Below are 24,590 nucleotides of genomic sequence, written 5' to 3' on the forward strand. Positions count from 1 at the left end.
GGATTAAAACGATTTTAATCCAGCTTTAAGACTTGGAAAGGTCCAACTGTTAGAAGGAAATATGCTGAAACCCAGAATATCAGAAAAGAGCAAAGGAAGAGGAGGATTTCTAAGGTGGGGGGGGAAAGAGCATGACTCTTTGGGAAAACCTTTTCAGAAAGAAATAAAATTCTGTAACCTTAAATTGGTGACTCATGCTGAGTCATGATTCCTTCAGCCACTGCAATACTGTCTTCTCAGAAGTGGATTGCTCTGAGACCAACGCCAAAGGTATGAGACAATTTCCTCCTTTCGAGTTGACTGCATCCCCCTCGCCCGGGCACACGGTGACTTGTCACTGCCCTGCTGCCTGGGACAGGAAGGCTGGGGTGACACCAGATGTGTGTCAGTGGCTCAGACTATTTCAATATCTCTTCACACGTGACAGGCTTTTATCTTGGCCTGGATCCGAAGTTAAGGGCTGTGGCTTGAACATTCGATTCAACAGACAGGCTGGTGGCTTAATTTAATCGAATTATCTGCTTTTCCTGAATTTTAACAGCTACATGGATCAAGAAAAGGGAGAGTATATCTCACGCCATTTTACACAAACTTATGAGTTAGCTGCTAACGCAAAGGACTGACAGGCTGGAGAGGCTGAATCAAACCACAAAACAGATCCTGGACAGTGTTTTACTCTTGGTGCCAGATCTGCCTCAAAGGAAATGGGTTTAGGAGACGACGAAACTGTAAAACAGCCAGTGAGGAGACCGACAGCCCATCGAACCTTTTCCTGGAAGAGGTTTCCCCCGGGTGCTCAGCTTTACTAACACCCAGTGGCTCTAGTGGAGACGAGTGTCCGGGTGTGAAGCCGTGACCAGTGGGCCTCGCTCCCTCCTGCCCTCAAGTCACTGCCTGCCGGACCCCCTTGCCCTCCAGCTCTGACCTCCGGGCAGAGGTGGGCGCTGACCTGGGTGCCCGCGGGGGCCTGGTCGTCGGCACCAGCACACGTTCCCCCCGCAACTCCCTGCGTGTCCCGTGGGCGCTGACCTGGCTCCCCAGGAGAGAGGCTTCCGGGAAAACCACAGAGACGCGAAGACCAGTCTGGTTTGGAGAGACTGCTGCTTCTCCTTCTTTTTAGTTCAGAAAACTTGCCGAAAAGAGAAGGCTGAAGTCGACTTCAGTTTTTACCCAACCTCGCATAAAGCCGGCTTCCGCCACCCACCTTCTCATTCAGAACGGTGACCACCCTGCAGACCCGCGCTGCTTCCGCACGAGGCGGGCTCGGTTGGGCCGGGGACAGTGAGGGGAGGCACGAGCCGTGGCCTTCGGTGCCACCGGAGACCGTGAACGAGTAGCTTTTCTAACCACACAGGACCTCGACGCGAGGGAACGTTTGCCAACTGTTGGCTGGTTCACCTCCGTGGATGGGGTCTCACCGTCAGTCTGCAGAGCCGGCTCCAGCCCTTCTTAACGCTTCACAAGGAGCTCCCAGAACATCTGGGAGACGGGAGCCACGGAAGAAGCCACGAGTCAGCTTCTGCTACACTAACAGGGAGGCAGCCGGCTCGGCCACGGGTTACGTCGGCATCAAACAGGAGGAAGTTATGAGTATCAGGCCCTGCGGGGCCCCCCGAACGCAGCACCTGCGCGCAGGCCGGGTCCCCTCTCCCCGCACGGAACTGCGGCTTCCCCAGAGCACGGCATTCAGGGTCCCTCTTTCCACCAAGGGACGCAGTTCGTGGTCTGACAACATCATGGTCTGCAAGCCTGCTCTTCCCCAAGCCGGCAGGACAGTGGGGTGAGGAATTCACTGGGCACTAAGCCAGGCCGACACTGAAGACCGGCGAGGATGTCCAGTCACCTGTGTGTCGCCAGCCGAAGCTTCAACACCACGTACAAAAACACAGACCCGCCTCACACATGTGCTTCATTTCCCTTTTGCAAAAATTTTTTTTCTTTTTTGTGAGTCAGGAGATAGTGGTGCCTGCTTATTTCTTTTTCTTCCTAAGTTGTGGCAGGTGCCTGAAAGAGCTCGAAATTTTAAACAAGAAGTTCAAAGGATGGAAAAAAATGAACATAACCAAATTCTGGGTGTTGAAACCTGAAACAAAAATCAGATTTATAAAATCCAACTAATTAGTACTTGAGAAAAGTACACTTTGTCTCAGACGAAAACAGCGTCCTTGCCGTGCTGTGCTCCTCCACGGGACCACACACACGTTGCTGCTGCAGAAGTTCCCACAGCACAGTTCAGGCAGGAGCCCTCCTGAAACCCGGTCCCTCAGAAGCTCTACCAGTTCGAGGGAGCAGCGAAGGGGGGACTCCCAGCCTGGTACCGAGGGGCGTGAGGCACAGGAAGGATCCACCGCACCACAGCTGCAGGGGTGGGTGGGCGCCCGGGGCAGGGTCCCCAAGCCCCGCTCCCCTCAAGGCTCTGCTCCCCCTTGCGCCACCACCGCAGGCCCTGCAGGAGGCTCAGCCGCCACTGTCCCGGCGAAGCCCTCCTCCAGCACAGGCTACGGCAGCCCACGGAGAGCTACTGGGGCTGTGATGCTGACAGTCTCTGCGTCATAATTTAGCTTCCTTTCATCTACATCACGTCTTAGACTGAAGGCTGTGTTAAGGAAGCGCTGTGAGCGTAAGGAACCTAATGCGAGTCGGCACGAATTTAAGTAACATGAGAAGAGCAACAAATCAGCACAGAAATCACTTCTTTCCTTTTAGGGAGTACGTGTGACTTACACTTGAAGATGAGGACACCAGGGCCACAAAGTAGGAGGAGGCCAGGCAGAGCCAGGACCAGACCGTGCTGTCGCCACGGTAACCTCGTGGGAGTCGTCTGCTACCTACGAGGCCTGGGTTAGAGCCCCAAGGCCTTTCCAGCTCTAGAACTTTAACTACAGGTCCAAATGAAAAACAGAAGCAAAGAAGTCAGTCATGTTTTCTCATTAGTAACAGACTAATCATTTATATTTGGCATAAACCACAAACTGGTATCACAGATCACCGTTATGACATGAAGAGAGATGGCAAACCCAACCAGACCATCGGTACAGCTGCAGGTTTCCCTGTGGGCCTTGTGGCTAGTGCTGAGGAACAGAGCACATGGAGTGCGGCCCTGGTGCCCCCCTCCCGGATGGGTCACGGCTTTTCCCTGGTTCTTGCATGTGTCTCCTTTAATGATGAGGTCTGGCTAATTCCTAGGAGCAAAATGGTCACCACAAACCAGTCATTTCCACTCACCAGTGGAAAACTCTTAACTCCTGACAAAATGGCCTTTCTGACAAATTTAAACAAGGAATCAAAACCTAAACGCTGCACCATGGACACATCAATGCATTTTACAAGGATCCTTGTATGTCAGAGGCCTGGGCCCACCACTGTGAGAAAGTAACTTTCTGTGAAATCGTGTTTTGAACTCAAGGACAGCTACATGAAGACACGTGTGTGCGCCGGGCTGTGTGCAAACGAAGCAGGAGCTGCAGCCACGCGCTCGGGACAGACATCGAGGCCTCTGCTGTGCGGCTGACCCGAGGACTCCTGCAGCGCGGCCGAGTTCTCCACTCCCTGTTCTCTCCCACGAGCGTCTCTGCATTTACACTCACTGTTAGGGCGATACTTGTATTCGGGGTGAAGCTGCAGTGGTGGTTCTGGGCGACATGTCGCAGGCGGTTTTCCGTGAGTGTCTTCAGCTCCGCCTTGTCTTCCTGGCTCCCTCCTCTACCCGCTGCCTGTGAAATGCACAAAGGGAACGGAGCTTAAAACACACACCACGTCCCATGTACGTCTTGGACTGGGTGCCAGTAACGTGTGAAACAGTGTATTTTATGATGTGTCTTGACTGTAGATAAGCCAGAGGCACTATGTTCAATGTCCAAATTTTAAAACAATTCTCTCTCCAACGGTGACAGGGTTCTGTCCCACCCAGCAGGCAGGCATTGGCTGGACTGCGGGAACACAAGTGACTGCGTGAGTCTCCGTGGCAACCGCATCTTCTGAGCCAGCCCGCTCTCCCTGCCGGGACAGGACAGCCTCCTAAGCTGGAGGGCCTGGGTGGGCGGGGGGTGAGCGGGCAAGGAGGGGTGTGTCAGCTACAGTTCCCTCCACAGGCAGCACCACACCTGAGGCCGTGTGTGTCGGCATGGGTGCGGTGCTGCCTGGACGTGGAGGAGGGTCTAGGAGAAGCTGAAGGACCCCCTGCCCGTGGGGCGCCCCCTCGCTGAGTGTGGCCCTGGAGGCCCACGATGGGTCTCCTGATCTGACGCCACCAACCATGTGCTTCTTCCGTGTGACCCCTGCTGTCCTCAGGGCTCAACATCATCCTATTTTGTGGGTCACTCCTGCCTCGGTGATGCTGGAAGGTGCCAGCCCCTCTCCTCTGAAACGCTCCTCCCCACGACCCAGGGCACTTGCACCCAACTCCTCCTGCCCCCTCCGGCAGCTCTCCCTCAACCTCCCCTTTCTCCGTGGTCTGTGGGTGCTGGTGCCCCAGGTGCTATTCCTAGTTCTCTACAAATGTGCTCGCCGTGTGTGCCTGCATCTGTGTGCATGTGTGGCATCGGCGTCTCAAGGGCAACACACCCACAGGTTACTGCTGTTCTCCCCATGCTTCCAAGTCAACGGTACTGAAATCTTAACCCAACACAAGTCAGAAACCTGGGGGTTATTCCAAGGCCCCTCACCCTGCTTCCAAAGGTCACGCAGAACTTCAGATTTTCTCAACTACATCATCCCTTCTGTGCCTCCAGCAGAAAACTAGAGGTCTTTGCTCTAAGGAAAGTGACCAACCCGAGGTAAGAGAGCGAAGGATTCCAGTGTCAGGGCTTCCATGAGGGTCCCATGACTGAGGAGATGGCGGGCGGAAGCCCCGCCAGGCACAGACTTCCAAACCCCTTTTTAATGCCTGACTCTTCAACAAGAGCGGACACTCAAGAATCACCTGGCATCTGAGAAAAAAAAACTAAAGTAAAAACAGAAACCAAAACAAACATACAGAAAAAGAAACTTGGAAGGACAGTCTATGAAGGAAGAGAAACAAAATAAAACAAACCTACAGGTGTAATTAATCTCAGATGTGAGAGAAAACGTGCAGTCTTGACACAAAGAAGAAAATGTAATAAAAATTAAGTATGCTGAGCTTTCAGAATTTAAAAACAGCAAAATTAAAACATTAATAGAAAGGATGGTAAATAAAGTTTAGGAAATTTCCCACAAAGTAGAGTAAAAAGACAAAAAGATATTAGGAGGAAAATATAAGATAATTATAGGACTCAGAATACAGTGTCTAACCTCTGAGACAAATAGCTGAGAGCAGAGAAAATGAAAGGAAGAAATCATCACAGAATCATTTGAGAAAAGTTTCCCGGATCTGAAAGACGTGAATTAGCTTCATGTCACCGTCCACTCGGCAGGTGGGGCGCGCTGGAGATGGGCTGGCTTCCCCCACCACTCTGAGCAGGGGCTCCTTGGAAGCTCTTGCTGGTGGTCAGGTGTGTGCCAAGAAGCTGGGCTGGGTGCTGGACCTCCCCGACTTGGGGCCCATCAGGATGGCCAGGCCTAAGGCCTTTCCTTAGAAGCTCACCCACACCGACCTCCTTAGAGAGTGAAGGACACACCTTCCTCACCACAGGCCAGAGACAGACCCAGTGTGTAGAGGTTGTTAAATTAATTAAACAAAGAGGCCATCAGACTGACTTGGCTCCAAGGCCTTAGCAGCCTAAGTAAGCAAACCGAAACTGTAACCCTGAAATGCCTTGAAATGAAGGAATCAAAACCTAAGGACAACCCATCACAAGCAGCCAGAGAGGCTACGAGCCCCAGCCAGTCAGAAAGCTCCCGGCCTTGCTTCGCCTCTCTCTGGACAAGGTTCCCCTCAGCTCTTATTGGTGACGCCTCCAAACAGATTCTGCTTTGGTGCAGCCCAATTTGAATTGATTTTTTTCCTCAAATAAACTCTTAAAAATTTAATATGCTTTAGTTTGTCTTTTAACAAAGTGAAAGAGAGTTAAGTTAGCAAAGAAAAGACATGGAAAGTTGAAGCAAATGCGGCAAAATCTTGATAATGAAGAATCTGGAACATCCATTCTGAAGCTGAAGCTTCCATTACTGCAAAACAATGGAAAGAATGGCACCTGCTAACCAGGGCATAAAGGTGGATGAAAAGAGGGAGGTGAAGAGCTGAGGACAGGCTTCGGGCCGTGGAGGGAACGGAGGATGTAACCGAGTCACTCACGAAGGAGGCAGACGCCTTCACACCCAGCTTCCTTCCTCTGAAAACCTCGGAGACGGAAACAAAACCTCAGCAGCGCGTGAGCGGCACTTTAGAAGCTTGAGAGCAGCCTCCACAATAAAGCTGAAGGTCAGAGGCGACCTGATGCCGTCACACTGCTGTCTGTTGAGGCCAGTTTTAGCTGCCAGACACATCTTCCTATTTCTTTGTATGCCTTGTGATTTTCCATTGAAAACTGGACATTTAAACCTTATACTGTGGTAATTCTGGAAATCAGATCCTCCTCATCTCCTGGCGTTTGCTGTTTGTTGCTGCCGTCTCTGTGCTGGGGACCAGCCTGAGGGGGACACGTAAGGCCTGCTCACATCTTTTCTGAGCCTGCACCCTTCCCTGGCCATGTGTGGCGGCTTTCTAAATTCCCCTGTATATATGCTTGCTTTTGAATGTCCTAACCCTTAAACGTCTGGCTTCCAAAAGAGCACAAAGGGAAAAAAGAGGAAACAAAAGCCCCACAGGGGTTGCTCCTTTAAATACTGTGGGGTTGAGACAGTGGCGGCCAGCGCCTGTCCCTCAGCAATCAAGAAGCCTGAAGTGTGGCCCAGGACCTCACTGCCCATCCTGGCTCCAGCAAGCTGCACTAGGAACGTGGGCATGGCTGTCTGCCGAGGGCCTGGAGGATGGGCAGCCAGAAGGGATGGATGGAAATTAATCACAACTAACCAGCCAAGCCTCCCCTGGAAGCTGCAAGCCTTCAGACTCCAGAGTTCCAGAACAGCTCCTTCCGACGGGTTCTGCCAGCACAGCTGCTGTCTAGGTAGATGGGCCCTGGAGCCTCCTACTCCACCATCTTCCCTGACATCACTCTCTTCCCATCAATTTTTGAATGTAGTACTTTTATTATTATTTCTAAAAGTAATTTTGATTTTGATTTCCTCAGTAAAAATTTAGAACGGTGGATTAATTTCCAAGTGGGAAGATTTCTGCTTTTTATCCTTCTGTTGTTGATTTCTTAAGTTATTTTCTTATGGACAGAAAATATGTCTTATGTGATTTCTGCTTTTCACTAAATTGGTTGAGATTTACTTTGGAACCTGTAACACCCAGTTAGATTTTTTAACTGTCCATTTATTTTTGAAAATAATATAAATAAAGAGGGCATATATTGTTCTGTATATTTCTATTACAGTAAACTTGTTAATGAAGTTACTCAAATGTATATCATACCTTTGTCTACCTGATCTGTTTACCTCTGAGAGAGAGATGTATTAAATATACTCTTATTGGGTCTATTTCTCCTTGTATGTTGCTTATAATTTTGATTTATATCAGGTGCATAAAGGGTATGACAGATTTTCCTCTATCATTTTCTTTCTTCCCCCCTTTCTTTCTTTCCTCTAGAGTGTACCCCTACATTTTACAAACATACGTAAACTTACATTTTTCTAAAAACAGCTAGATTTATTCAAAACCTATTCTCTAAGCAAGATAAAGAATTTAATCTGCCTTTACTTTTCACTTTAAAAAAAAATAAATTTATTTATTTATTTGTTTATTTATTTTTGGCTGTGTTGGGTCTTCGTTGCTGGGCGTGGGCTTTCTCTAGCTGTGGCGAGCTGGGGCTACTCTTCATTGCGGTGCGTGGGCTTCTCATTGCGGTGGCTTCTCTTGTTGCGGAGCACGGGCTCTAGGTGCATGGGCTTCAGCAGTTGTGGGATGCGGGCTCAGTAGCTGTGGCGCACGGGCTCAGCTGCTCTGCGGCATGTGGGAATCTTCCCAGACCAGGGCTCAAACCCATGTCCCTTGCATTGGCAGGCTGATTCTTAACCACTGCGCCACCAGGGAAGCCCCTATTTTTCATCTTATGCCCCAGAAACACTCATAACTTTCCTTATAATACCCTGAGATTTTAGTCTCCAATTGTTTTTGCTTATTTATTTTTTACAGTTAATAATTATAGAGCAATAACTATACATTTTACTGGTTTTTTTGTTCAACACTTTCTTATATCCCATGCATTCCTGTTAGCTGAAGTGCTCATTTTGCTAGAGCATATCCACTTTCTTTTGGAAAAGATCTGTTGGTCAAAATTTTACAATTCCTGAAAGTGTATTAATTTTTTGCTCTGATGCTACAATGCTAATTTGGCTGACTATAGGAGTCTGGGCTCAAAATTATTTTTCTCCAAAGGAGAGCAAAGAAATGACGTGATTGCTGGAGAGGAAGTAGATTACAAAGGGTTTCTGCAAAATGGGAGGAATAACCAGGGGGTGTAGTGGATGCTGCGGGAGCCGGGCGGTGGGGAGAGGCTGTGGCGGAGCAATGCCGCTGACCAGGTGACGGGGACTTGAGGGCGCAGCTGAAGAGAACCGTGGGCAGCTCAGCCACAGGAGGAGACGAAAAAGCAGATATTCCCTCTGTTATTCTGGATTTGTCTATTTCTCCTGGCATTTGCTTATACAATTTAAATTTGATAATGCGTTGATGCTTGAAAGAGGGCAAATGTGGCTGTAGGAATGTACAGAAAGCAGAGCTGTCGGCTGTGACTGAGGTCGGGGAGAGTGCTGGAAAACTAAGCAGGGAGGAGAGGTGAAACGTGTGACGGTGGGACAGAGTGGAGGCTGACTTCCCTGAGGTCGGCGAGCGTGAGTGTAAGGTGGGGCTGGTAAGGTTGACTGTGGGTTTTTCTCTAGCCACAATACAAATGCAAAGGATTGGATTTAACCGAAGTTTGCAGTTTTACCACATAAACATAGTAAAATGAGAGAGGCAAAGCAGTCAAGAATAGATACAAGAAAGTCACTTTGATTACTGACCATGGAACGTAAACAGGGAGGGGACACAGCAGAGAAGGAACGTGAGGACCAGTGAAGGGGGCTGGACCAGTGGACTGGGGTCCTGATCTGACCAAAGGACCACCCAGATCTAGAGGCAGGGAGCTGTGTGGCTGGCAGTAGGTGTTTAAAACTGAAGTTATTTTTTTAGTGACCACAGAAGGGACCCAGAGCAGACTTCTCTCCTTCCCCTGAACTCTCTGAGGCACTGGAACTTTGTACCACCAGAGGCCTCTTGTGCCTGTCTGCCTCCTCAGAGAGTCCAGATAAATTGGGGAGATTGGTTCAAGATGGTGGAATAGAAGGAGGTGCACTTACTCCCTCTTGCGAGAGCACCAGAATCACAACTAACTGCTGAACAATCATCGACAGGAAGACACTGGAACTCACCAAAAAAGATACCCCACATCCAAAGACAAAGGAGAAGCCGCAGTGAGGTGGTAGGAGGGGCGCAATCACAATAAAATCAAATCCCGTAACTGCTGGGTGGGTGACTCACAAACTGGAGAACACTTATACCACAGAAGTCCACCCACTGGAGTGAAGGTTCTGAGCCCCTCGTCAGGCTTCCCAACCTGGGGGTCTGGCAACGGGAGGAGGAATTCCTAGGGAATCAGACTTTGAAGGCTAGCGGGATTTGACTGCAGGACTTCGACAGGACTGGGGGAAACAGAGACTCCACTCTTGGAGGGCACACACAAAGTAGTGTGCACACTGGGACCCAGGGGAAGGAGCAGTGACCCCATAGGCGACTGAACCAGACCTACCTGCTAGTGTCGGAGGGTCTCCTGCAGAGGAGGGGGGTGGCTGTGGCTCACCACGGGGACAAGGACACTGGCAGCAGAAGTTCTGGGAAGTACTCCTTGGCGTGAGCCCTCCCAGAGTCGCCATTAGCCCCACCAAAGAGCCTGGTAGGCTCCAGTGTTGGGTCGCCTCAGGCCAAACAACCAACAGGGAGGGAACCTGGCCCCATCCATCAGCAGACAAGCGAATTAAAGTTTTACTGAGCTCTGCCCACCAGAGCAACACCCAGCTCTACCCACGACGAGTCCCTCCCATCAGGAAACTTGCACAAGCCTCTTAGATAGCCTCATCTACCAGAGGGCAGACAGCAGAAGCAAGAAGAACTACAATTCTGCAGCCTGTGGAACGAAAACCACATTCACAGAAAGACAGACAAAATGAAAAGGCAGAGGACTATGTACCAGATGGAGGAACAAGATAAAACCCCAGAAAAACAACTAAATGAAGTGGAGATAGGCAACCTTCCAGAAAAAGAATTCAGAATAATGATAGTGAAGATGATCCAGGACCTCGGAAAAAGAATGGAGGCAAAGATTGAGAAGATGCAAGAAATGTTCAACAAAGACCTAGAAGAATGAAAGAACAAACACCTAGAAGAATTAAAGAACAAACAAATAGAGATGAACAATACAACAACTGAAATGAAAAATACACTAGAAGGAATCAACAGCAGAATAACTGAGGCAGAAGAACGGATAAGAGACCTGGAAGACAGAATGGTGGAATTAACTACCGTAGAACAGATGAAAGAAAAAAGAATGAAAAGAAATGAAGACAGCTTAAGAGACTTCTGGGACAACATTAAACGCAGCAACATTCGCATTACAGGGGTCCCAGAAGGAGAAGAGAGAGAGAAAGGACCCGAGAAAATATTTGAAGAGATGATAGTCAAAAACTTCCCTAACATGGGAAAGGAAATAGCCACCCAAGTCCAGGAAGCACAGAGAGTTGCAGGCAGGATAAACCCAAGGAGAAACACGCCAAGACACATAGTAATCAAATTGACAAAAATTAAAGACAAAGAAAAACTATTAAAAGCAACAAGGGATAAATGACAAATAACATACAAGGGAACTCCCATAAGGTTAACAGCTGATTCCTCAGCAGAAACTCTACAAGCTGGAAGGGAGTGACACAATATATTTAAATGATGAAAGGAAGAACCTACAACCAAGATTACTCTACCTGGCAAGGATCTCATTCAGATTCGACGGAGAAATCAAAAACTTTACAGACAAGCAAAAGCTAAGAGAATTCAGCACCACCAAACCAGCTCTACAACAAATGCTGAAGGAACTTCTCTAAGTGGGAAACACAAGAGAAGAAAAGGACCTACAAAAACAAACCCAAAACAATTAAGAAAATGGAAATAGGAACCTACATATTGATAATTACCTTAAATGTGAATGGATTAAATGCTCCAACCAAAAGACACAAGCTTGCTGAATGGATATAAAAACAAGACCCATATATATGCTGTCTACAAGAGACCCACTTCAGACCTAGGGACACATACAGACTGAAAGTGAGGGGATGGAAAAAGATATTCCATGCAAATGGAAATCAAAAGAAAGCTGGAGTGGCAACACTCATATCAGATAACATAGACTTTAAAATAAAGAATGTTACAAGAGACAAGGAAGGACACTACATAATGATCAAGGGATCAATCCAAGAAGAAGATATAACAGTTATAAATATATATGCACCCAACATAGGAGCACCTCAATACATAAGGCAAATGCTAACAGCTATAAAAGAGGAAATCGACAGTAACACAATAATAGTGGGGGACTTTAACACCTCACTTACATCAATGGACAGATCATCCAGACAGAAAATTAATAAGGAAACACAAGCTTTAAATGACACAACAGACCAGATAGATTTAATTGATATTTATAGGACATTCCATCCGAAAACAGCAGATTACACTTTCTTCTCAAGTGCACACGGAACATTCTCCAGGACAGATCACATCTTGGGTCACAAATCAAGCCTTGGTAAATTTAAGAAAATTGAAATCATACCAAGCATCTTTTCTGACCAACAATGCTGTGAGATTAGAAATCAATTACAGGGAAAAATACATAAAAAACACAAACACACGGAGGCTAAACAATACTTTACTAAATAACCAAGAGATCACTGAAGAAATCAAAAAATACCTAGAGACAAATGACAACGAAAACACGACAGTCCAAAACCTATGGGATGCAGCAAAAGCAGTTCTAAGAGGGAAGTTTATAGCAATACAATCCTACCTCAAGAAACAAGAAAAATCTCAAATAGACAACGTAACCTTACACCTAAGGCAATTAGAGAAAGAAGAAGAACAACAAAAAAACTCCTGCAAAGTTAGCAGAAGGAAAGAAATCATAAAGATCAGAGCAGAAATAAATGATATAGAAACAAAGAAAACAACAGCAAAGATCAATAAAACTAAAATCTGGTTCTTTGAGAAGATAAACAAAATTGATAAACCTTTAGCCAGACTCATCAAGAAAAAGAGGCAGAAGACTCAAATCAATAAAATTGGAAATGAAAAAGGAGAAGTTACAATGGACACTGCAGAAATACAAAGCATCCTAAGAGACTACTACAAGCAACTCTATGCCAATAAAATGGACAACCTGGAAGAAATGGACAAATTCTTAGAAAGGTATAACCTTCCAAGACTGAACCAGGAAGAAACAGAAAATATGAACAGACCAATCACAAGTAATAAAATTGAAACTGTGATTACAAATCTTCCAACAAACAAAAGTCCAGGACCAGATGGCTTCACAGGTGAATTCCATCAAACATTCAGAGAATAGCTAACACCCATCCTTCTCAAACTCTTCCAAAACACTGCAGAGGAAGGGACACTCCCAAACTCATTCTACAAGGCCACCATCGCCTTGATACCAGAACCAGACAGAGATACCACAAAAAAAGAAAATTACAGACCAATATCACTGATGAATGTAGATGCAAAAATCCTCAACAAAATACTAGCAAACAGAATCCAACAACACATTAAAACGATCATACACCGTGATCAAGTGGGATTTATCCTAGGGATGCAAGGACTCTTCAATATAAGCAAATCAATCAATGTGATTCACCACATTAACAAACTGAAGAATAAAAACCATACGATCATCTCAATAGATGCAGAAAAGGGTTCTGACAAAATTCAACACCATTTATGAAAAAAACTCTCCAGAAAGTGGGCATAGAGGGAATCTACCTCAACATAATAAAGGCCATATATGACAAGCCCACAGCAAACATCACTCTCAACAGTGAAAAACTGAAAGCATTTTCTCTAAGATCAGGAACAAGACAAGGATGTCCACTCTCGCCACTATTCAACATAGTTTTGGAAGTCCTAGCCACGGCAATCAGAGAAGAAAAAGAAATAAAAGGAATCCAAATTGGAAGTAAAACTGTCACTGTTTGCACATGACATGATACTACACATAGAGAACCCTAAAGATGCTACCGGAAAACTACTAGAGCTAATCAATGAATTTGGTAAAGTTGCAGGATACAAAATTAACTCACAGAAATCTCTTGAATTCCTATACACTAACAATGAAAGATCAGAAAGAGAAATTAAGGAAACAATCCCATTCACCATGGTAACAAAAAGAATAAAATACCTAGCAATAAACCTACCTAAGGAGGTAAGAGACTTGTACTCAGAAAACTATAAGACACTGATGAAAGAAATCAAAGATGACACAAACAGTTGGAGATATATACCACGTTCTTCAATTGGAAGAATCAATATTGTGAAAATGACTATACTACCCAAAGCAATCTACAGATTCAATGCAATCCTGATCAAATTACCAATGGCAATTTTTACAGAACTAGAAGAAAAAAATCTTAAAATTTGTATGCAGACACAAAAGACCCCGAATAGCCAAAGCAATCTTGAGGGAAAAAAATGGAGCTGGAGGAATCAGACTCCCTGACTTCACACTATACTACAAAGATACAGTAATCAAGACAATATGGTACTGGCACAAAAACAGAAATATAGATCAATGGAACAGGAGAGAAAGCCCAGAGATAAACCCATGCACCTATGGTCAACTAATCTATGACAAAGGAAGCAGGGATATACAATGGAGAAAAGACAGTCTCTTCAATAAGTGGTGCTGGGAAAACTGGACAGCTACATGTAAAAGAATGAAATTAGAACACTCCTTAACACCATACACAAAAATAAACTCAAAATGGATTAAAGACCTAAATGTAAGACCGGACACTATAAAACTCTTAGAGGAAAACATAGAAAGAACACTCTTCGACGTAAATCATAGCAAGATCTTTTTTGACCCACCTCCTAGAGTAATGGAAATAGAAACAAAAATAAACAAATGGGACCTAATGAAACTTAAAAGCTTTTGCACAGCAAAGGAAACTATGAACAAGATGAAAAGACAACCCTCAGAATGGGAGAAAATATTTGCAAATAAATCAACGGACAAAGGATTAATCTCCAAAATATATAAAGAGCTCATGCAGCTCTATATTAAAAAAACACAACCCAATCAAAAAATGGGCAGAAGACCTAAATAGACATCTCTCTAAAGAAGACATACAGATGGTCAAGAAGCACATGAAAAGCTGCTCAACATCACTAATTATTAGAGAAATGCAAATCAAAACTACAATGAGGTATCACCTCACACCAGTTAGAATGGGCATCATCAGAAAATCTACAAACAACAAATGCTGGAGAGGGTGTGGAGAAAAGGAAACCCTCTTGCACTGTTGGTGGGAATGTAAATTGATACAGCCACTATGGAGAACAGTATGGAGGTTCCTCATAAAACTAAAAATAGAATCACCATATGATCCAGCAATCCCACTACTGGGCATATACCCAGAGGAAACCATAATTCAAAAAGACACATGCACCCCAATGTTCACTGCAGCACTATTTACAATAGCCAGGACATGGAAGCAACCTAAATGCCCATCGACAGACAAATGGATAAAGAAGATGTGGTACATATACACAATGGAATATTACTCAGCCATAAAAAGGAACGAAATTGGGTCATTTGTAGAGACGTGGATGGATCTAGAGACTGTCATACAGAGTGAAGTAAGTCAGAAAGAGATAAACAAATATCGTATATTAACGCATATATGTGGAATCTAGAAAAATGGTACAGATGAACTGGTTTGCAAGGCAGAAACAGAGACACAGATGTACAGAACAAACGTATGGACACCAAGGGGGGAAAGTGGTGGGGGGGTGGTGGTGGTGGGATGAATTGGGAGATTGGGATTGACATGTATACAGCAGTATGTATAAAATGGATAACTAATGAGAACCCGCTCTATAAACAATAAATAAATAAATAAAAATAAAATAAAACTGAAGTTATGAAGGGGTTGAACTGTTGGTAATGAGAAGGCCACGGTGGAAGACAAGACCACTGAAAGGGGCGTCAAGGGACTAACATTACGCTATTGGAAGGACTATCAAGTCCAAGGCTGTTCAAATTATTCCAAGAGTCATGCTGGAAAGAGTGAGCTGGGAGCCCAAATCTTGAAGAATGTGAAGTACAACAGGAAGCGTGGTGGTGGGGTGGATGACATGAGATTTAAAGTTCATTGTTTTTATGGAGAAGGGAAATAGTCTGTGTGGGAGATTCTATTTTCCAAAAATGGCCACAACACTACTTCTGGTCTCCTATGCTCTTCCAGAACCCTACTCCTTTCCCATCAAGAGGAAAGTCTACTTCATCTCCACCTGAATTTGTACAGGCCTTTCTGGTTACCTTTTTGGACAGAATATGGCAGAAGAGCTGATGCATGACTTGTGAGGTTAGGTTATAAAAGTCGACATGGCTTCTGCCTTGTTCTCTAGCTCTTGGGGTACTTGTCTTTGGTAGGCAATTGCCATGCTGGGAAGAAGCCCAAACCAGCCCCCACGGACCAGTGGAGAGGCTCATGTGGAGAGAAACTGAGGCCCCCCCATCAAGAGCCAGCATCAGCAGGACATGTGAGTGAATGAGCTTCTGTATAACGTCATGTCTTCAGCTGAGGTCAAAGACACGGTGGAGCTGAGACAAGCTGCCTGAATTCCTGACTCGGAGCCTGTGAGCATTTGACATGGACGTTCCATACCACTAAGTGTTGGGATAATTTGTTATGTATAAAAATAAAAGACACATTTTTCATTTTCACCAAGAACTTTATTGCACAATATATTCACCCTTTAGTTCCACTACCTTCTGCCATTTTTCAGGCAACTTCATAATTCCATCTTCCCAAAACTTTTTATCTTTTTGAGCAAAGAACTGTTCCAGGTGTCTCTTACAGTCTTCCAGGGAATGGGAATTTTTTCCATTAAGAGAACTTTGTAAAGCCCAAAATAAATGGAAATCCGGAAGTGCAATGTTTGGTGAATACAGCGGATGAATCAGAACTTCCCAGCCAAGCTGTAACAGTTTTTGCCTGGTCATCAAAGAAACATGCGGTCTTGCATCATCCTGATGGAAGATTACGCATTTTCTGTTGACTAATTCTGGATGATTTTCATTGAGTGCTGCTTTCAGTTGGTCTAATTGGGAGCAGTACTTGCTGGAATTGTTTGGTTTTCCAGAAGGAGCTCATTACAGAGGACTCCCTTCCAGTCCCACCATATACACAACATCACCTTCTTTGGATGAAGACCGGCCTTTGGTGTGGTTGGTGGTGGTTCATTTCGCTTGCCCCATGATCTCTTCCGTTCCACATTATTGTACGGTATCCACTTTTCATCGCCTGTCAAAATTTGTTTTAAAAACAGAACGTTTTCGTTACATTTCAGTAGAGAATCACATGTGGAAATACGGTCAAGAAGGTTTTTTTTCGCTTATCTTATGTGGGACCCAAACATCAAAGCGATTCACATAACCAAGCTGGTGCAAATGATTTTCAATGCTTGAGTTGGATATTTTGAGTATGTCGGCTATCTCCGGCATGGAGTAACGTTGATTGTTTTCAATGAATGTCTCGATTTGATCACTACCAACTTCAACGGGTCTACATGACTGTGGAGCATCGTCCAGTGAGAAATCTCCAGCACGAAACTTCACAAACCACTTTTGGCATGTTCTATCAATCAATCACAGCACCTTCTCCATACACTGCACAAATCTTTTTTTGCGTTTTAGTTGCGTTTTTACCTTTCTTGAAATAATAAAGCATAACATGCTGAAAATGTTGTTTTTTTCCTCCCATCTTCAATGTTAAAAGGGCTACATAAAAATTCACCAATTTGGATAAGTTTTTTAAAGAATGCATGCTGATATGACAGCTGTCATAGTACAATCTAACAAAGTTGTTTTGAATGAAGTTAAAGACAACTAAGCGCTACTAGAGCCATCTTATGGAAAAAACCGAAGGAACTTTTTGGCCAACACAACAATAGTTCCAGTCATTACCAGAGCAGTCCGGAAGCAGGCATGAGGACCACAAAGGTACAGGGGAAACAGCTACCTTAAGGGAATGCCAGGTTTTCTGTTAGAGCAGGAGGTGAAGGGACAGCCAAAGAGGCTGTTGCAGGTCAAGGGATTTTGCTGTTTATTTATGTGGAGTTTCAGAAGCTATGGTGAAAGGTAAAGCATGGAGAGGGGATGGAGGCTTGGACTACAGTGGCAGCAGTGGGCACCATGTAGAAGAGTGTAAATTCAGGACATCTCTCTTCCTGACGGATTGGTTGTGAGGACGCAGGGAAATGGAGAAATCAAGGATGACTCCTAGGTATGCAGGTGACCGAGGATTTCCAACATAAGGAAGCCAGGAATAAGGACAGGGAAAAAATATTTGCCACATATTCTTCAGCAAAGGTTTAATACCCATAATATATAAACAGGTCCTACAAATCAATATTAAAAATTCAGCCAAGAAAAATCTGGCCAAGGATCCTATTTATTCTGTGAATAAATTGTTCACAAAAATAAATACTAAGGGCCAATAAGTGTATGAAAATAGTTAGTGTTGTAAAAATACTAATATTCAGAGAAATGCAAACTAAATCAATGAAATACCCTTTTTGACCATGTGTAAAAATTAAAAAGACTGAAGATCAATGAGAGGTGTGGCTGTCAACATACTCATATACCAGCGGGAACGGATCCATGAGAGGTGGGTGGAAGTGGTACCACGGTTTCAGAAGGCAATTTGACAATATCCAGCAATTCTATTTCTACCAGTTTGTGCTAGTTGGTGGTTCAAATCCTATATACCATATATGTATCCAATGAGGAGTTCTAGCCAATAGAACAATGAATAAAGAAAAAATTTCTGTATCTTTTGGGTCCCTTTCAAATTAATATTTTCCCTGATTATAAAAACATTTTTTCAAACAATAGAGAAATACAAGAAATGAAAAGTCTCTTGTAATTTCATCCCCACCTCAAAGATAACCACTGTTAAGCAGTTTGATGCTTATACATGACTGTTTTACATACATCTGCATTGTAAGCCATGTATATATATATATACATATATATATATATATAAAATTTGATAAAGTATACCTTGTGTAATGATTACCACAGTCAATCCAATTAACATTACCATCATTTCACATAGTTATCATTTGTATGTGTGTGGTGGGGTGTGTGAGAACTCTTAGGACCTATTAGCAAATTTCAAGTATATATTATGTTATTATTAACATGGTTACCATGCTATACATTAGACCTCTAGAACTTATTCATCTTATAACTGAAAGTTTGTACATTTTGATGTACATCTCCCCATTTCCCCAACTCTCCAGCCCCTGGCAACCACCATTCTACTCTCTTAAGTTCAACTTTTTTAGATTTCACATATAAGTGATATCATGCAACATTTGTCTTTTTGTGTCTGGCTTATTTCACTTAGCATAATGGCCTACAAGTTCATTCACACTGCCACAAATGACAGAATTTCCTTCTTTTTTATGGCTGAATAGTATTCCTTTTGTATATATACCATAATTTCTTTATCCATTCATTCGTCAATGGACACTTATGTTGTTTCCATAGCTTGGCTCTTGTGAATAATGCTGAAATGAACACTGGAGTGTAGATGTCTCTTTGAGATATTCATTTAGTTTCCTTTGGATATAGATACCTAGAACTGGGACTGCTGGATCATATGGTAGTTCTATTTTTAATTTTTTGAGAAACCTCTACACTGTTTTCCACAGTGGCTGCACCATTTTACATTCCCACTAACAGTGCACAAGGATTCCCTTGTCTCCACGTCTTCACCGACACGTGTTGTCTCTTGTCTTTTTGATGACCGCCATTCTGACAGTTGTAAGGTGATAATCTCACTGTGGTTTTGATCTGCATTTTCCTGATGATTAGTGATATTGAGCATCTTTTCATGTACCTGTTGCCCATTTGTATGTCTTCTTTGAAGAAATGTCTATTCAGTTCCTTTGCTCATTTTTCAATTGCGTTATCTGCTTTTTTGCTATTGAGTTATAAGGGTTCCTTATATATTTTGCATATTAACCCCTTATCATACATGGTTTGCAAATAGTTCCTCCTATTCTGTTGCCTTTTCATTTTTTCCATTATTTCCTCTGCTGTGCAGAAGCTTTTGTTTGATGTACTCCCACTTGTTTATTCTCACTTTTGTTGCCTGTGCTTTTGGTGTCATATCCAAAAACAATCACTGCCAAGATGAATGTCAAGATTATTCCCTATATTTTCTTCTAAGAGTTTTAAAATGTTAGGCCTTATATTTAAGTCCTTAATCCATTTTGAGTTGATTTTTGTGTATGGTGTAAGATAAGGGTCCAATTTCATTATTTTGCATGTGGATATCCAGTTTTCCCAACATCATTTATTAAAGAGACTATTTTTTCCCCTTGTGTATTCTTGGAGCTCTTGTCAAATATTAGTTGATCATGTATGAGGGTTTATTTCTGGGGTTCTCTATTCTGTTCTACTGACCTATATGTCTGCTTTTACACTGAAACTGTAATTTTGGCTACTTTAGCTTTGTAATATAGTTTGAAATCAGGAAATGTGATTCTCCAAGCTTTATTCTTCTTTCTCAATACTGCTTTCGCAATTTGGGGTATCTTGTGGTTCCATGCAAATTTTAGGATTGTTTGTTCTATTTTTGTAAAAATGCCATTGGAATTTTGGTAGGGATTGAACTGAATCTGTAAATCACTTTGGGTAGAATGGACATTTTAACAACATTAATTCTTCTAGTCCATGAACATGGGATATCTTTCCATTTATTTGTGTCTTCTTCAATTTCTTTCATCATTGTTTTATAGTTTTCAGTATACAGATCTTCCACCTCCTGGTTAAATTTATCTCTAAGTACTTTATTCTTTTTGATACTATTACAAATAGGATTGTTTTCTTAACTCCTTTTTTGGATACTCTGTTGTTAGTGTACAGAAATGCAACTGATTTTTGTATCTTGATTTTATATCCTACAACTTTACTAAATTCATTTATTAGTTATAACAGTTTTTTGGCAGAGTCTTTAAGAATTTCTATATAAGAGATCATGACATCTGCAAACAGATTTTACCTCTTCCTTTCTGATGTAGATGTCTTTTATTTCTTTTTCTTGCCTAATTGCTCTGGCTAGAATTTCCAGCACTACGTTGAACAGAAGTAGTGAGAGTGGGCACCCTCGTCTTGTTCCCAGTCTTAGAGGAAAAGCTTTCAACCTTTCACCATTCATTATGTATGACATTAGCTGTGGGTCTGTCATATGTGGCCTTTATTATGTTGAGGTACATTCCTTCTATACTTAATTTACTGAATGTTTTTTATCATGAAAGGATGTTAAAATATACATATGTAAATAAATATAAATGTATAAATGTAAATATATAAAGAAAATATTAACAAAACTAAAGGGAAAAACAGACAGCAATATAATAATAGTATAGGACTTCAATGCCCTGCTTTCAACAATGGGTAGATCATCCAGAAAGAAAATCAGTAACACTGAACTTGAACTACACTTTAGATCAGATGGACCTAACAGACATATACAGAACATTCCATCCAACAGCAGAATACACAGTATTCTCAGGTATAAACAGAACATTCTCCAGGACAGATCATATGTCAGTCCACAAAACAAGTCTTAAAAATTTAAGAAGACTGATATTACATCAAGTATATTTTCTGATAACAATGGTATGAAACTAGAAATCAATAAGAGGAGGAAAACTGGAAAATTCACAGATCTGTGGAAATTAACACATTCTTGAACAACCAGTAGGTCAAGGAAGAAATCAAAAAGAAAACCAAAAGGTATCTTCAGGCAAACAAAAATGAAAATACAACATACAAAAACTTAAGGGATGCAATAAAAGCTGTTCTAAGAGTGAAGTTATAGCAATAAACCCTTACATTAAAAAAAAAGAAAAATATCAAATAAACAACATAACTTTACACTTCAAGGAACCAGGAAAAGAACACACTAAGCCCAAAGATAGGAAAAGGAAAGAAATAATAAAAGATTGGAGCAGAAATAAACGGAATAGAGATGAGAAATTCAATAAAAAAGATCTACGAAACTACATTGGTTTTTTGAAAGGATAAACAAAATGAACAGACCTTTAGGTAGACTAACCAAGAGAAAAAGAGAGATGACTCAAAAAAAATTACGAACAAGAGATGACATATAACTGATACTACAGATATGCAAAGAATTGTATAAGTGTTCCTAGTAAGTGACTACTAGGAACAATTATACGATTAGATAACCTGGAAAAAAATGGATACATTCTTAGAAACCTACAACTTACCAAGAATGTATCATGATGAAATAGAAAATCCGAACAGACAAATCAGTAAGACGAGACTGTGAGTCAGTAACCAAAAACATCCCAACAAAGCTTGGGACCAGATGGCTTCACTGGTGAATTCTACTAAACATTTAAAAAAGAATTAATGCCAACCCTTCTCAAACTCTTCCAAACAACGGAAGGGAAAGGAACACTTCCAAACTCATTTTACAAGGACAGCATCATCCTAATACTGAAACCAGACAAGGACCCCATAAGAAAAGAAAATCACAGGCCAATATCCCTGATGAATACTGATGCAAAAATCTTCAACAAAGTATTAGCAAACTGAATTCAACAATACATTAAAAAGGTCGTATACCTTGATCAACTGGGATTTTTATTCCAGGGATGCAAGGATGGTTCAACATTCCCAAATCAATGTGATATACCACATTAACAAAATGAAGACTAAAAATCATATGATTATCTCAATAGATGCAGAAGAAGCAACTGACAAAATTCAACATCCTTTTTCTTCACAAAGATCCCAATATGTTGGATAGTAAAATGTCTTCCAAATAATGAAAGAAATGTGAAATTACATTTCATTATGAGTAATAAATACGTTGTTTTAGTTTCATTTTTAAACTGATATATGGAACTTTCATCAGAAGACTTAACTGCAGAGATAATTTATATAACAACATCAAGATTACAAAAAAATCACTGCACTGTATTTTCAAATTATACCAGCTCAATGGCTTACTTAAGCTTGCTAAAGGAACACCAATATTTTACTGACAAGTTACAATTTACTTATTATGAAGGGGGAAAATGACATTCATGGAAGTCTACTATTTTAGTCTAAGGAATGAGAAATTTATTACAAAGTTACGCAAATAAGCAGTAATGAAACAAAACTTCTAGAAGCAGCAGTGGTCTCAAATTAGCAAAAGTGAAAGGAATAGAATGTTAAAATTTAGATAGGAAACATTCACATGAAAAAAAAGATCTATTTCCAAAGCTGGGAAATAAGGTTGTAGGTCCTACAAGACTGAATGAAAAGAGACTAGACATGCAGATGTCCTTAAGAAGGACCAGCAGGAAGTGGTGAGGATATTTCAAACGTAAGAGATATAAATGTATTAAAACGGCGGGAGACTATATCCCTTTTTGGTCAATACCAGATGGGATTCTAAAACAAGACAAAGTCCGGAGCTGTGCACACAGAGCCGTCAGCCAGGGGAAGCGTCAAGTGCAAGGATGCAAACGGGACTGTGATTCATTAGGGCTTCTTCTGTTCGTAACGACGTCAACTGAAGGGCACGTCCGACGAGCGCCGGTGAGCATGTCTGACAGTGCTGGGGCTCTCCCGAGTCGTGGCTGTGGCCCAAAAGGGGACTTGGTAGTCACAGCAGCTCCAGGCCAAAGGGAGACAGCTGCTAATGAAGGGCCTGTCTTCTAACCCCTAATCTAGATTTTTTTCTATTATCAAAATCTCAGGGGTTGAGTTCAGAACAATCTGGGGCTTAATATTTCAGTTTTTGGATTATCTGAAAATTCCTCCATGAAAAGAATTTCTCTGAACGTGGATTCATTTAAGATATTTTTTAACAACAAGAGCCCTGCAGGGCTCACAGATAAAGGGCAACAAATGTACCACTCATTAGTGGCATCATAAATTAGGCTTCCTGCCTGATGCCTGATGTCTGCTGAGAACCCAGGTGTGTCTTCACATGCACAGGCTCTGGGCTTGAGCCTAACCAATGCAAAATGAAAAGGATGACACAACAGAAGCAGACCCATGAGTCTCACGCTGTGTCAAGACTACGCAGTTACCTCTCCCACCAGGAAGGTGAGAAGGAGGCTGGTACCTCTTTCGCTATACAAACACTTCTGAGGACCAACAGAAGATATGGTTGGAAACTTTACTTTTGGTTAGAATTTATAATTAGAAAACAATTCCTGGAAAATGACACAGCTAGTAGACATCATCATGTCTTCAAAGACAAGATCATCTGGGAAACATCCTCACTATCTAGTGTTAAAGTTAGAAAAAGTGGGATATAATGAGATTCCCACTCATTAAAAGAAACTAACCATACCCACATCACAGATGAAGACACTGGAATGAAGATGTTAACAATGACCGTTTGGGGCCATGCAATCTGTTTGGGGCCATGGAATCAGGCACGATGTCTAAAAATAAGCCAACAAAGGCTTTCTTTATATGATACGAGGGAGAAGACTGACAAGGATGTTTTTCCTCTTTATGTGATGCTGGGTCTAGAAGCCACAGGTCAGCCTCTCCTCAGAGAAGACAGGCACTGTCTGATTACTTCACTCTGAAGGAGGGTGCTGGGTTTTATGGCCGGACTCTGCATCTTTTTCTGTGCACACTTTTTCTGAAGGAAGCAAACTCATCTTGAAACCAAGTTAACTTAGCTCCTTGTTGGGAGGTTTTAACATCTGAATTCTTTTGAAGTTTGGCACTTGATATGAAAGATGTATGTTATAAAGACAGATGTTTTACTTCAATCTTTGATAAAGCTGATTTGTTCTAAAGATATAAGTGGTGGACTTACCCAGAAGATGATTAATATCTTCTCCATTGGTCAGGGTCATACTGTCTACTTCCTGCACCAAATAAATATGAAAACAAAAAATAAGAATCAAATTTCTCTAAAATTCAAACAGAAAAAATGGCACATTTCTAAGTATGTATAAAAGCAAGACCTGAGCTGTATTTGGGGCCAGAACTTTATTCTCTTTTCAGTTTTGGCCACCATAATTATTCCATTAAAGTAGGAAGCAATTAATTAAGAGGCAGCCCTGTGAGTGGAAGGAAGCAGTGTCACACCTGCTCCCCTCAACTCCAGTTCCAACCGTCTGCACTGCGCCTGCACAGTGGCTGCTGCCAGTGAAGTCTGGAAATGGCCTTTCACGCGGAGACGGCTCGTGGGGCTTCCTGCTGAGC

General features: G+C 42.5%; 1 protein-coding gene across 4 annotated transcripts in view; it reads right to left on the bottom strand.

Moving 5' to 3' along the window:
• Positions 1-2,932: 2,932 nt before the first annotated feature.
• The window catches only part of FAM120B (family with sequence similarity 120B), an 85,086-nt gene continuing 63,428 nt past the window's right edge, over positions 2,933-24,590 (bottom strand). For all 4 annotated transcript variants that reach the window (XM_036871672.1, XM_036871669.1, XM_036871671.1 and 1 more), the window contains 2 exons: positions 24,199-24,250; positions 2,933-3,713 (listed from right to left, as the gene is read on the bottom strand). In XM_036871672.1, coding sequence (XP_036727567.1) covers positions 24,210-24,250 — 41 coding nt within the window. In that variant the 3' untranslated portion in view covers positions 2,933-3,713; positions 24,199-24,209. The remainder of the gene's footprint in view (positions 3,714-24,198; positions 24,251-24,590) is intronic.

This window comes from Balaenoptera musculus, chromosome 12 (assembly GCF_009873245.2).
Source record: "Balaenoptera musculus isolate JJ_BM4_2016_0621 chromosome 12, mBalMus1.pri.v3, whole genome shotgun sequence".
NCBI classification, from domain to species: Eukaryota; Metazoa; Chordata; class Mammalia; order Artiodactyla; family Balaenopteridae; genus Balaenoptera; species Balaenoptera musculus.